General features: G+C 45.2%; 1 protein-coding gene across 1 annotated transcript in view; it reads left to right on the top strand.

The window, feature by feature from the left end:
- cep85 (centrosomal protein 85) overlaps nucleotides 1-10,402 on the top strand; it is a 77,384-nt gene extending 66,982 nt beyond the window's left edge. The window contains exons 13-14 of the mRNA XM_068006915.1: nucleotides 2,543-2,768; nucleotides 7,601-10,402. Of these exons, the coding sequence (XP_067863016.1) occupies nucleotides 2,543-2,768; nucleotides 7,601-7,764 (390 nt within the window). The 3' untranslated portion in view covers nucleotides 7,765-10,402. The remainder of the gene's footprint in view (nucleotides 1-2,542; nucleotides 2,769-7,600) is intronic.
- Nucleotides 10,403-13,177: the final 2,775 nt, after the last annotated feature.

Genomic DNA, 13,177 nt, shown 5'->3' with positions numbered 1-13,177 from the left:
ACTGCCACCTTGGCTGGGGGAAGGGAGAGCAGGAAGGAGCAATCCCTGCAGCAACTTGATCCTCAGTCTGCACACGTACACCCATACACGCAGGTCCAGCATCCACTAGCCGCTCTCCATTTTCTAGAGGGAGGACTGCGCAGTCTGCCCAAAGAGTATATGACACAATCGCAGCTCTACACTAATGTTCGCTGGATTTATTCGCAGTAATTATTAAGTCCCAGTTTAATATTTTGATTTTAAATTTAATTTGTATTTTTCTCCATGCACTGTTACCCAGGTAACCGGCTCCCAGATCCATAATCAGCCCTTAGAGGCCACATGACAGAAGTGCAGGATTACTCTCTCCCTCCCACACCCACCTCTGCTCTCTGCCCAATGCCTTCCACAATTGCACAGCTGCAAACTGGAGCTCGCTATGGAGGCAGCTGTCGGCATAGAGCCACAGCCTCCGTGGTGCAGTGTGATGCTGCACACTGTGCTGCCTTCAGGTTTAAAAAAAACTGTTTAAGGTCACATATGCTTTGACGTTCAGGAAGTCTGTACTCAGTGCGTTAATGTACACAGCTGGACATTACCCGGGTTCACAAACTGGTGTTGGATGGTTCACATCTGGCACACGGTCAGGTATGGCAGACATGTAGCCAGTCCAAACTCGATGTGACTGAATAAGGTTGCAGGCAGGAAAAAAGCTGAATATGGAGCTTCTGTTTCCCTGATTATTGGTGTAAATCCCCTCTGTGTAAACCTGCATCGGACTGAAATCCTGTGCCACGTGACAGTGCATGGGGCCCAGCTGCTGCCTCCTACTCTACCTGATAGCTCTGATTCTGTAGGGAAAGTGCTGAGTGACGACTGGGAAATCTCCTGTGGAGGAGGAGGGTTGGTGGTGTATGTGCTGTGTGGCTCAGTGCAGAGCCCTTCATCCAGGTCACCTGTCTGCCATTTTGGGAGGGGAGGTGTCATATTTACCAAGAAAAGAACCAGCAGCAAATCAAGAATAATGTAGCCCAAAAAGAAATGCAAGAAAAACCTGTGCCAATGAGCAGGCTTGCGATGTGTAAGAATGAAGGGAGGGATGCAACTCCAGCTCCAACCTTAGAGCAATTTCCCATACTGTAATTGTTTAACAATTTAGATAGCCTGTGCAATACAAGGAAGAATCACAGACCATGCAATGGGATTGTGAATGTGCAGAGTTCTGATGCAAGTAGCTTAGTGCATGCAAAATTCTATATGGCACTTTCACCTTTAGGGGCACAGGTAAGAACAAGCATGATTTTTGCCCTTAAGGTGGTGATGAGCTGCTGCCTTGAACTGAGCGGGGTTGTGCAACTGAGTAACTTGCTAGAGCGTTTCAGAGGGCATTTAAGAATCAACTACATTGCAGTGGGCCTGGAGTCATACATAGGCCCATACCGGGTAAAGACGGCAGGTTTCCTTCCCTAAAGGACATTAGTGAACCAAATGGGTTTTTCCAACAATCCAGTAGTTTCATCGCCACCATTACTGATACTGAATTTAAATTCTCCAACGCTGTGGCGGGATTTGAACTCGTCTCTGGATTATTAGTCCAGGCCTCTGGATTGCTAGTCCAGTAACATAACCACTATGCTACCATAGAAAAGATACAGCACAGAAGGGGACCATTCGGCCCATCGTGTCCATGCTGGCTCGAAGAACAACCAGGTGCCCATTCTAATCCCACCTTCCAGCACTCGGTCCGTAGCCCTGCAGCTTACAACACTTTAGGTGCAGGTCCAGGTACTTTTTAAAAGAGCTGAGGGTCCCTGCCTCTACCACCAGTTCGGGCAGTGAATCCCATACACCCACCATCCTCTGGGTAAAACAGTTTTTCCTCATGTCCCCTCTAACCCTTCCGCCAATCAGCTTAAATCTATGTCCTCTAGTTCTTGAACTCTCTGCTAGGGGAAACAGGTACTTCCTGTCTACTCTATCTACCGTACCCGTGAGGTAGGAAAGTTATATTGAGCTGATTGTCTGAAGAGCTGTCCCCCCCCCCCCCCCCAGTTTATAAAACAATTTGAATAAAGTTGGGATGAGCTCCTCTCGTGTGCCTAGGGTACAGAGACCTGAAGGACCAGCCTGTGCTGAGCTCGTCTGATGGCATTGGGGATGGTGTGTTTAGCCTTGTGCCCTTGGGCTAAGGAGTGCAAAAATCAACTGGGGTGGGGGCTCTGTGGGGGTGGGGCAGGGGCCCTATGGAGTGGGCGGTACTCCAAGAACGAAGAAAGATGATTAGATGGATTAACGTTTGGGCAGAGACATGGAGTTCTGACCTGCCGTGTATTTCTGCCATTTTTTGTTCTTACCCGAACAAGATTCGGCACTTTCAGGAGAGGGGTGTGAGCAAGTTGGAAAATAACTTAGCAATGATTTTACGGTGCACAGTTGTATAAAACAGTTGGAGCAGGTACACAATTTCAGCCTAGTCTTCAGCCCAGATTAGGGAACCTTTTTTAAAAACAAAATCAGATGCATAAAAATGTAACTCCGCACTTTGTGTTGCTCTATGTTACAGCTTTCTGCCCAGAATCAGGAGCTGATCGAAAAGAACTTGACGCTTCAGGAGCAGTTGGGACAATTGGACCAGAGCAGGCAGCTACCAACTGAGAGCATGCAGCTGTCTGAGAGGCTGCATCGAGAGCTGGCCAGGAGTCTCTACGATCTACAGGCAATCTGCAACATCCTCACACAGAGAGCTCAAGGCAAAGACCCCAACCTCTCCCTGCTACTTGGAATCCAGTGTAAGTACCCAGTGTGACCCAGCGTGCTCTTCAACAGTCCATTCCTAATTACAGCATCATAGAGCATGTCAGCATTTGAAAGGGTACAGTAGCGCAGTGGATATGTCACTGGTGTAGTCAATTTGACTCTTTGTTCAATTGTTTGAGACTGACACCATAATAGTTAATAACCATATAACTTTATTTAGCACAAGCAAGAATCAATACATTACAGTATTTAAGCAGTAGTTTACAAAGCACAGTTGAGAATTATATTATCCCGTTGCCCTTTGGGGAGAAGCTGCAACTCCTTTTCCCGTTCCTTCATTCACGTACTCTCGTTCTCGTTTACCCACCTGGTACTTTCTTTTCTGTCCTCTACCCCCAGTCTGAGTGGGGGCTGGCTACTTATTCACTGAATTAACCCCTGCCCCACCACCCACTTTCACTGCAGCAAATTTAAGCCACTTATACAAGATTCCCTTATCAGCATTTTTAGGGGCCCATCAATCGTTCTTCCTTGATTCTGGAATGTAGTTGCTTAGCGACATGTTCGGACATAAAGGCCGATCCTTTGTTTCACTGTTTTGGCCTCAGATAGCATGGTTATATGTTTTTAACCACGAGTATTACTGCAACTAAGGCTGGTTCCTGTTGTTTCTCACCCATAACATTAAATGTAGCCCTTTGAATTCCTCATATATTCCTTTACACTGGACTAGTAATCCAGACAACGAGTTCAAATCCCACCATAGCAGTTTATAAATAAATCTGGAAATAAAAAGCCGGTATCAGTAGAAGTGACCATGAAGCTGTTGATGGCCCGACTAGAGAGGGGGCAAAACTTGACCTCCTCTTGGGAAATAAGGAAGGGCAGGTGACAGAAGTGTTAGTGAGGGATCACTTTGGGACCAGTGATCATAATTCCATTAGTTTTAAGATAGCTATGGAGAAGGATAGGTCTGGCCCAAAAGTTAAAATTCTAAATTGGGGAAAGGCCAATTTTGATGGTATTAGACAGGAACTTTCAGAAGTTGATTGGGAGAGTCTGTTGGCAGGCAAAGGGACGTCTGGTAAGTGGGAGGCTTTCAAAAGTGTGTTAACCAGGGTTCAGGGTAAGCACATTCCTTATAAAGTGAAGGGCAAGGCTGGTAGAAGTAGGGAACCTTGGATGACTCGGGAGATTGAGGCACTAGTCAAAAATAAGAAGGAGGCATATGACATGCATAGGCAGCTGGGATCAAGTGGATCCCTTGAAGAGTATAGAGATTGCCGGAGTAGAGTTAAGAGAGAAATCAGGAGGGCAAAAAGGGGATATGAGATTGCTTTGGCAGATCAGGCAAAGGTGAATCCAAAGAGCTTCTACAAATACATAAAGGGCAAAAGGGTAACGAGGGAGAGAGTAGGGCCTCTTAAGGATCAACAAGGTCATCTATGTGCGGAACCACAAGAGATGGGTGAGATCCTGAATGAATATTTCACATCGGTATTTACGGTTGAGAAAGGCATGGATGTTAGGGAACTTGGGGAAATAAATAGTGATGTCTTGAGGAGTGTACATATTACAGAGAGGGAGGTGCTGGAAGTCTTAACGCGCATCAAGGTAGATAAATCTCCGGGACCTGATGAAATGTATCCCAGGACGTTATGGGAGGTTAGGGAGGAAATTGCGGGTCCCCTAGCAGAGATATTTGAATCATCCACCGCTACAGGTGAGGTGCCTGAAGATTGGAGGGTAGCAAATGTTGTGCCTTTGTTTAAGAAGGGCGGCAGGGAAAAGCCTGGGAACTACAGACCAGTGAGCCTGACATCTGTAGTGGGTAAGTTGTTAGAGGGTATTCTGAGGGACAGAATCTACAGGCATTTGGAGAGGCAGGGACTAATTAGGAACAGTCAGCATGGTTTTGTGAGAGGAAAATCATGTCTCACGAATTTGATTGAGTTTTTTGAAGGGGTAACCAAGAAGATAGATGAGGGCTGTGCAGTAGACGTGGTCTACATGGACTTCAGCAAAGCATTTGACAAGGTACCGCATGGTAGGTTGTTACATAAGGTTAAATCTCATGGGATCCAAGGTGAGGTAGCCAATTGGATACAAAATTGGCTTGACGACAGAAGACAGAGGGTGGTTGTCGAGGGTTGTTTTTCAAACTGGATGCCTGTGTCCAGCGGTGTGCCTCAGGGATCGGTGCTGGGTCCGCTGTTATTTGTTATTTATATTAATGATTTGGATGAGAATTTAGGAGGCATGGTTAGTAAGTTTGCAGATGACACCAAGATTGGTGGCATTGTGGACAGTGAAAAAGGTTATCTAGGATTGCAACGGGATCTTGATAAATTGGGCCAGTGGGCCGATGAATGGCAGATGGAGTTTAATTTAGATAAATGTGAGGTGATGCATTTTGGTAGATCGAATCGGGCCAGGACCTACTCCGTTAATGGTAGGGCGTTGGGGAGAGTTATAGAACAAAGAGATCTAGGAGTACAGATTCATAGCTCCTTGAAAGTGGAGTCACAGGTGGATAGGGTGGTGAAGAAGGCATTCAGCATGCTTGGTTTCATTGGTCAGAACATTGAATGCAGGAGTTGGGATGTCTTGTTGAAGTTGTACAGGGCATTGGTGAGGCCACACTTGGAGTACTGTGTACAGTTCTGGTCACCCTATTATAGAAAGGATATTATTAAACTAGAAAGAGTGCAGAAAAGATTTACTAGGATGCTACCGGGACTTGATGGTTTGACTTACAGGGAGAGGTTAGACAGACTGGGACTTTATTCCCTGGAGAGTAGGAGGTTAAGGGGTGATCTTATAGAAGTCTATAAAATAATGAGGGGCATAGATAAGGTCGATAGTCAAAATCTTTTCCCAAAGGTAGGGGAGTCTATAACGAGGGGGCACAGATTTAAGGTGAGAGGGGAGAGATACAAAAGGATCCAGAGGGGCAATTTTTTCACTCAAAGGGTGGTGAGTGTCTGGAACGAGCTGCCAGAGGCAGTAGTAGAGGCGGGTACAATTTTGTCTTTTAAAAAGCATTTGGACAGTTACATGGGGAAGATGGGTATCGAGGGATATGGGCCAAGTGCAGGCAATTGGGACTAGCTTAGTGGTATAAACTGGGCGACATGGACATGTTGGGCCGAAGGGCCTGTTTCCATGTTGTAACTTCTATGATTCTATGTTGGATTGTCGTAAAATCCCAACTGGTTCCTTAATGTCCTTACCCGGTCTGGCCTATGTGACTCCAGTCCCACACCAATGTGACTGACTCCTAACTGCCCTCTGAAGTGGCCCAGTAAGCCACTCAGTTGTCAGGTCAGTTAGGGATGAGCAATAAATGCCGGCCTTGCCATTGATTCCCACGTTACAAGTGTATGATTTTAAAAAAACAGAAGACAGGCTATCATTTCCGATGGGACCAATGGATTCCAAGATGCATCATATCTGATACGTTAAGCTGCCCTTTCTGCCCCAGGTTCTGACTGACTTGCTGTGCCTTTTATTAGATTTACCAGCATCTCGGATTTTTCACAAGATCTGTTCTGTTCATGTGAAAATGGTTTTAATAACTCCCCTTGCTCGCTCAGTGCGTAGATGCAGTACAAGTTTAATAAGTTTAATACTCAGCCATAGGACAGGATTGGTTTCGGCTGTGAATTCTCTTCCCCCTCCCTCCACACCTGGTGCTGTTCCTGGCATGCTCTTCTACACTCCTCATTGAACCAGGGTTGATCCCCTGGCTTGTTGGTAATGGTAGATTGAAGAATATGCCGGGCCATGAGGTTACAGACTGCACTGGAATACAATTCTGCTGCTGATGACCCACAGCACCTCATGGATGCCCAGTTTTGAACTGCTGGATCTGTTGTGAATCTATCCCATTTAGCACGGTGGACCTCTGGCAGGATGAGGAGATTCTACTGAGCATAGCACAAAAGCATATAAATATCAGGGAGGAAGAAAACTAAAGGAATTACCAGCTAGAGATACCAAATCGATGGTTCATTTGTTGATTATTATAAATGAAAGTCAAACGGAAAGAAAAACTGAAAGTTTTCATGGTCTGAGGCCTCACAATTTCTGCTCTTCCTTCCCCTCCCCCCCCCCCCCCCCCCCCCCCCCCCAATCCCGACACACACACTGACGTTGCACAGGACACTTGCTGGGCTACATTTCCACAGGCACCGACAACCCTATACCACTTCTCCAAATGGGCCATTTCCTGTATGTGAGTGTAGCCAGTGAGTGCTGATTGGCCATTTGACTGTGGTCGGGGGGGTTGGTGTGGTGGAGCCCACCCCGCCATCACCCAATGTGTTTTCAGTCGGCTCCTTTGAATAACAACTGGGAGCAGGAGTCCTGGCTGTTTTTACCCTTTCCTCCTTGGCTTGGGGCACAGATGTTAGTTGTAGCATCCCTGCTACCCCAGCTGTGATCCGTTAACTCTGCACAGGCAGGAGATTGTTCCTGGTTTGTGGGGCTGAGTTTTAGATTCTATGCTTTATTTATCGTCTGAGCCATGAGGGGGTTGTGTGAAGTATTTTAAAATCAATATTTGGCAACACTTGGAATTGGGCAAATGTTGTTCCAAAGCTCAAAAGAGGGAGGCCCTGAACCTGTTTGTTACAGCTAATTATCCTCAGCACTCCCATCCCTCACCTTGAGCATAGAAAAGGAGGAGGGGGAGAAGAGATGGGAGAGTCGATAGAATAATCAGACGTGGAGTCTGTGTGGAGCAGGATTAATGGGGGAGGAGTCTGTTGAGGAAAAATCCTATATGGACTGTGGGCGGAATGGCCTTTTCTCAGTTTGTGCTTTGTTCATGTTCTTGTGTTTAATTACTTGCTTTCCTCAGCGATGCATTACTCCAATGCAGAAGAGGGTGACTGGCAAAACGTCGACTTACTGACCAAGAGACTGGCTGAAGTCAGGCAGCTGGGCAGAGACATTGACGAGTTGAGGACGAGGATATCGGATCGATACGCTCAGGACATGGGAGACAACTGCATCACGCAGTGAATATGCAATAGTGGGGGGTCACTGTGTTGGACAATCTAATAAATGCCTTGATTGAAACCAATTCAGGAAAGAAGTTCACAAACTCGCCACAATGAGGTTCCCTGTAATGTAGGGACAGAGTTGCTGCTGTAACCTTATTGCAGCTGTGTCCTTCAGACCTCTTGCACTAAACAGGCAGCATTCTTCCTGTCTCACTAATGTACTTCTGTAAATATTCAAACTACAGAACAAGCAGTTTGTGCATCAACCTTGCGAGCAAACCTCTTGTTTTTAGCAAAAGTGGCAATATTTCCAATAACCAGCATAGCAACTGAAACTTCAAAAGCAAAATACTGCGGATGCTGGAAATCTGAAATAAAACCAGAAAATGCTGGAAACACTCAGCAGTTCAGGGAGCATCTGTTGAGAGAAAAACGGAGTTCATGTTTCAGTTCTGATGAAAGGTCATCGACCTGAAACATTAACTCTGTTTCTCACTCCACAAATGCTGCCTGACCTGTTGAGCGTTTCCAGCAATTTCTGTGTTTATTTTTGAGTATTGGTTTCCAATGCCAATTCCCAGATTGACTGTGATTTTTGTCTGCTTCCAAACTTCAGCTGGAATTGGCAGTGAGACTGTAATCCTGGGGTTGGGTACTGGGGTATTTTGAGAGGGGTAACTGCAGTCAGCTGTTTTTGGGGTGATTGAGTGTGTGCTTGCTGGTGTGTGCTAAATTTGGAGATAGCCATGGTAATCCTCATACATGTAGATTCTCAGGTGTGCAGCTTGTCAGATTTAAAGGAGTGGGTTGCTTTAATCGTCAAAATTTAAACACACAGCAGCAGGAAGGGTGGGAATGAATAGATGAGGGTTACAGTAGCACATCCTTCATTTAACCACCCCAGCCTCCCTGTGGGGTACTGAGACATCTCCCAGTCAGCATGTCCTGCCCACCACTGGTGCGAGTTGATGGAGCAGACTGGATTGGACAGGACTGCATGTGTGCAATTCCCTTGGTCCACACTGACCAGGGCTGAGTGTAACCATTCCCAACTCTTTCATTTATAAACTTGTATTTTTAAAAACTTTATTTGGTGGACTTTGCTCTCATCCAAGTGAAGTATCTTGGCCCTAAGAAATGGGCCACTTCCATCATCCAATGCCTGTCATGCTGTCCCATGTCGGGGCTAGGCACAGACTGAAGCTTTCTCCCCTCCCTTGCTGATGTTCACTAACTTCTGAAGAGTATTCTCTGGCTGTACCAGTCTGATTTTTTTTTCTCTCTTTCCCACTGTGTCCATCAACAGCCCAAGTGCAAATTGGGAGCACTAGAAACTGAATTGAGACTGGTCCCAACTAAAATTAGAACTGAAAATGTTGAATCAAGGAATTATTTTAAAAAGTGGATTGTGGGCTTACAGTGGCCCTGGGAATCAGAGAACGAGAACTGGACTGAGTTCTGCTGTAATGTTGAGATTTTCAGTGCACACACTGCATTGGCATGGTATGAAGTGGGCTCAGAGAAAGCACCTCATTGTTGCAGTGTTGTATTATCTGTTACTGTTTTTAACAGTGGGGAGAGGTGTTACTGAAAATGATGCAGCATTGAGCCTTGTATAAAGTGCAGAGTGAATCCCATGGACATGAGGCTCTGGGATCTATGGTCATTTATTGGACCAGGCAAGCTGCACAGTGTGTGTATAAGATCCTTGTCTTTCCTCAGGAGGGACGCAACTCATAGTAGGTACAGCACAGGAGGAGGCCATTCGGTCCATTGTGCCTATGCCGGCTCTTTCAAAGAGCTATCCAAATAGTCCCTCTCCTTCATTGCTATTGATTCTCACTTTCCCTCTCCACTCCATTGCTATTCAGTGTGAGAACTTGATTTTGTCTTGTATGCAATATACATGACATGACTGGACCTTTACTTACAGTCTGTACCTTTTGTAGAGCTTGAACTGATTCTTCATTTTTATGCAGGCAGCTAATGCTATATAAAAATAACGGGAGATGCTGTGTATTTGCAGCTAATGCTTTAGGTGGAGACCCTTGCTCAGAACAGGATAATGAGAGATTTCCCACCTGAATCCCTCACCTGTATTCCCTTCCCAACGCTGTTTGTTTTCTCTTGCATGTTTTCAGTTGATTTCCAGCATTCAGTTTTTTTTAAATCCATGGAAAAATCTGTGTGCATCTATAAATTTTTAAACATATAACCTAAAATGATCTACTAGTAACATCGAGCCCTCGCCTTGTCCAATGCTCTTCTGAATGTAAGATTTCCTCTGAAATGTACAGCAGTCTGATCCAAAACTGGCCAGTTTCTGAACTTCTACCAAACTATGAAATGATTTTAATTTCCTTTTTTCATAATGAAAACTATAAAGATTTCAGGATATACTGAATACTTGCCGTGTGAAGAGGCTGGAAAGTGTGCTCTGCAAATGGAGCCATAGCTCAGGATATTGCACTCCTGCATTTTATCTGAATAGGATCAGTGTGATGGAGTCAAACTCACACTGTCTGCTTTGCCTTGAAAGGACATCTGTTTGTACTCGTTTTACTACAATTTTTGTATGTTTTTGATGTAAGAATTATTTATAAATTTCGTACATGTAGTAATTACATTTGTATTTGCAAATAAAATTTTCTATTTAACTGGCTGCACAGCTGGTGACCGACGATCTGTGTTCACTTCACACGCACTTCAGATTTCAACATCCCCTCGAGGGAAGCAAGACTCCACTCCCAGCCCTGAGTTTCCCACAGTGACTCCTTCTCCTGGTTTTTATTGGTAGTTTTGTTGGTTGCTCACGGTGACTCCTTCTCCTGGTTTTTATTGATAGTTTTGTTGGTTGCTCACGGTGACTGCATCTCTGGTTTTTATTGGTAGTTTTGTTGGTTGCTCGTGGTGACTGCATCTCCTGGTTTTTATTGGTAGTTCTGTTGGTTGCTCGTGGTGATTGCATCTCTTGTTATTTATTGGTAGCTTCTCCATTTTCTGGCAGCACTCATCACTAAATCAAAAAGTTAAGAGTTTGAACCCCACTTCTTTACTCAAGTACTTCACTTAGGCTTGCACCTCTGTATTGCCAAATGTTAAATAGAGGGTCTTTCTGTCTAAGACCCTATGCCATCAGAACATAAGAAATAGGAGCAGGAGTAGGCCATACGACCCCTCGTGGCAGCTTGGCCCATTCAATAAGATGATGGCTGATCTTCGACCTCAAGTCTACTTTCCTGCCCGATCCCCATATCCCTTGATTCCCTTAGTGTCCAAAAATCTATCTCTCTCCATTTTGAATAACGACTGAGCACCCACAGCCCTCTCGGGTAGAGAATTCCAAAGATTCACAATCCTCTGGGTGAAGAAACCCCTCCTCATCTTGGTCTTAAATGGCCAACCCTTTATCCTGAGAATATGCACCCTAATTCTCGACTCTCCAGCTGGGGGAAATAGCCTCTCAGCATCTACCCTGTCAAGCCCTCTTTTTAAAAAATATTTGAAATGTTTCAATGAGATTACTTCTCATTCTTCTAAACTCCAGAGAATATAGGCCCATTCTACTCAATCTCTCCTCATACGACAATCCTCGCATCCCAGGAATCAATCTAGTGAACCTTCGATGCACCCCCTCTAAGGCAAGTATGTCCTTCCTCGGGTAAGGAGACCAAAACTCTACACAGTACTCCAGCTGTGGTCTCACCAAAGCCCTTATATAATTGCAGTAAAACTCCCTTACTCTTGTACTCCAACCCCCTTGAAATAAAGACCAACTTACCATTTGCCTTCCTAATTGCTTTCATTTGAGGAGCAGCTGCTGGCTGGAGGCTTTCAATTTTATGTGTCCTCCAATTCATTGGCTCCCGGTTTGGCAAAACCTTTTTTAAAATTCTCATCCTCCTGTTCAAATCCCTCCATGGCCTTGCCCCTCCCTATCTCTGTAACCTCCTCCAGCCTGACAACCCTCTGAGATCTCTGCACTCCTCCAATTCTGGCCTCATCTGCATCCCTGATCTTAATCGCTTCACCATTGGTGGCCGTGCCTTCCGCTTCGGCCCTAAGCTCTGGAATTCCCTCCCTAAACCTCTGACTCTCTACCCCTCTCCTTTTTAAGACGCTCCTTAAAACCTGCCTCTTTGACCAAGCTTTTGGTCACCTGTCCTAATATCTTATGTGGCTCGGTGTCAAATTTTGTTTGATAATCCTGTATCGTACGTTAAAGGTGCTATATAAATGCAAGTTGTTGCAGGAAAGATTCATGTCATAATTGAATAAAATGCCTTCATTTAATGTGGGAAAAATTGACTGTTAGCCAGTAATAGATAAGAGTTTCAGATGAGGAAACAAATTGTCACTGCGGCCCCAGAGGTAATGGAACAAGGACTCAATCAAACATTAAACCCAATCTAATATGTTCCATATCTGACATTGCTACATTGAGAAGCTCAAGTTCTTTCTGCATGTCCCAGTTATTCTGTTCTTGCCCAAGAGATTGGGTGGATGACCTTGAGTCAGTCAGTGCTGGTACTGAGTCGCCATAAATCTATACCCATTGCACAAGTCTTGGAGTATGGGAGCACCATCTAATTTTGCATTCAGCTGATCGGTTATAAATTCCATGTTTAGATAACGCGGTGAAGTGGCACACACCAGAAGGTCCCAGGGTTGATCGGTGGTTTGTGATGAGTGGACTCTCACATAGAGATGCTACACTTGGCCTGTGCCCCTGGGTCAGGGCAGCAAAAACTAATCTGCCTTGCTTCTGCTTCTTATCCCTATCCAGTGACCCTGCTGGAAAGTAGGGTGACGATCCCCATAGTGATATAACCTGTTGGTAAGGTTTAGGCTCATGTTAAGAATGGTACTGGAGGGCAACCAGCATCTGTGAACCCCCATAGGTCGGTGCCTTCAAGAGAGGAACAGAGAAAAATTGTCATGGAGAGGGATGAAGGAATCAATTCTGATTAAAGATTAACAAATGGGCATGGAAATAAACCGAGCATTGTAAAGTAGCCGGTTTGTTCACATTTAATATCTTGTGGACTGTCTATTCCTCCCCCCATGGGCTCTGGCAGGAAAGTGGAGTCGAGGTTGAAGATCAGCCATGATCTTGTTGAATGGCGGAGCAGGCTCGAGGGGCCGGATGGCCAACTCCTGCCCCTATTTCTTACATTCTTATGTTTGGATCCACCCTACGATTCAGGAGGGAACGTTGGATAGAGATTAGAAATATAAACATGGCTCGCTGAGCCATCTAAACGTCATTTATAATGGATCACTGAACTAACTAACTGATGTTTGATGGGACATTGTGGAGGGAGCTTTACACTGTATCTAACCCATGCTGTACCTGCCCTGGGAGTGTTTAATGGGAGAGTGTAGAGGGAGCTTTACTCTGTATCAAACCCGTGCTGTAACTAGCCTGGGAG

Source organism: Heptranchias perlo, chromosome 26, assembly GCF_035084215.1.
Source record: "Heptranchias perlo isolate sHepPer1 chromosome 26, sHepPer1.hap1, whole genome shotgun sequence".
NCBI classification, from domain to species: Eukaryota; Metazoa; Chordata; class Chondrichthyes; order Hexanchiformes; family Hexanchidae; genus Heptranchias; species Heptranchias perlo.
This window is presented reverse-complemented; position numbering and strand designations above follow the sequence as displayed.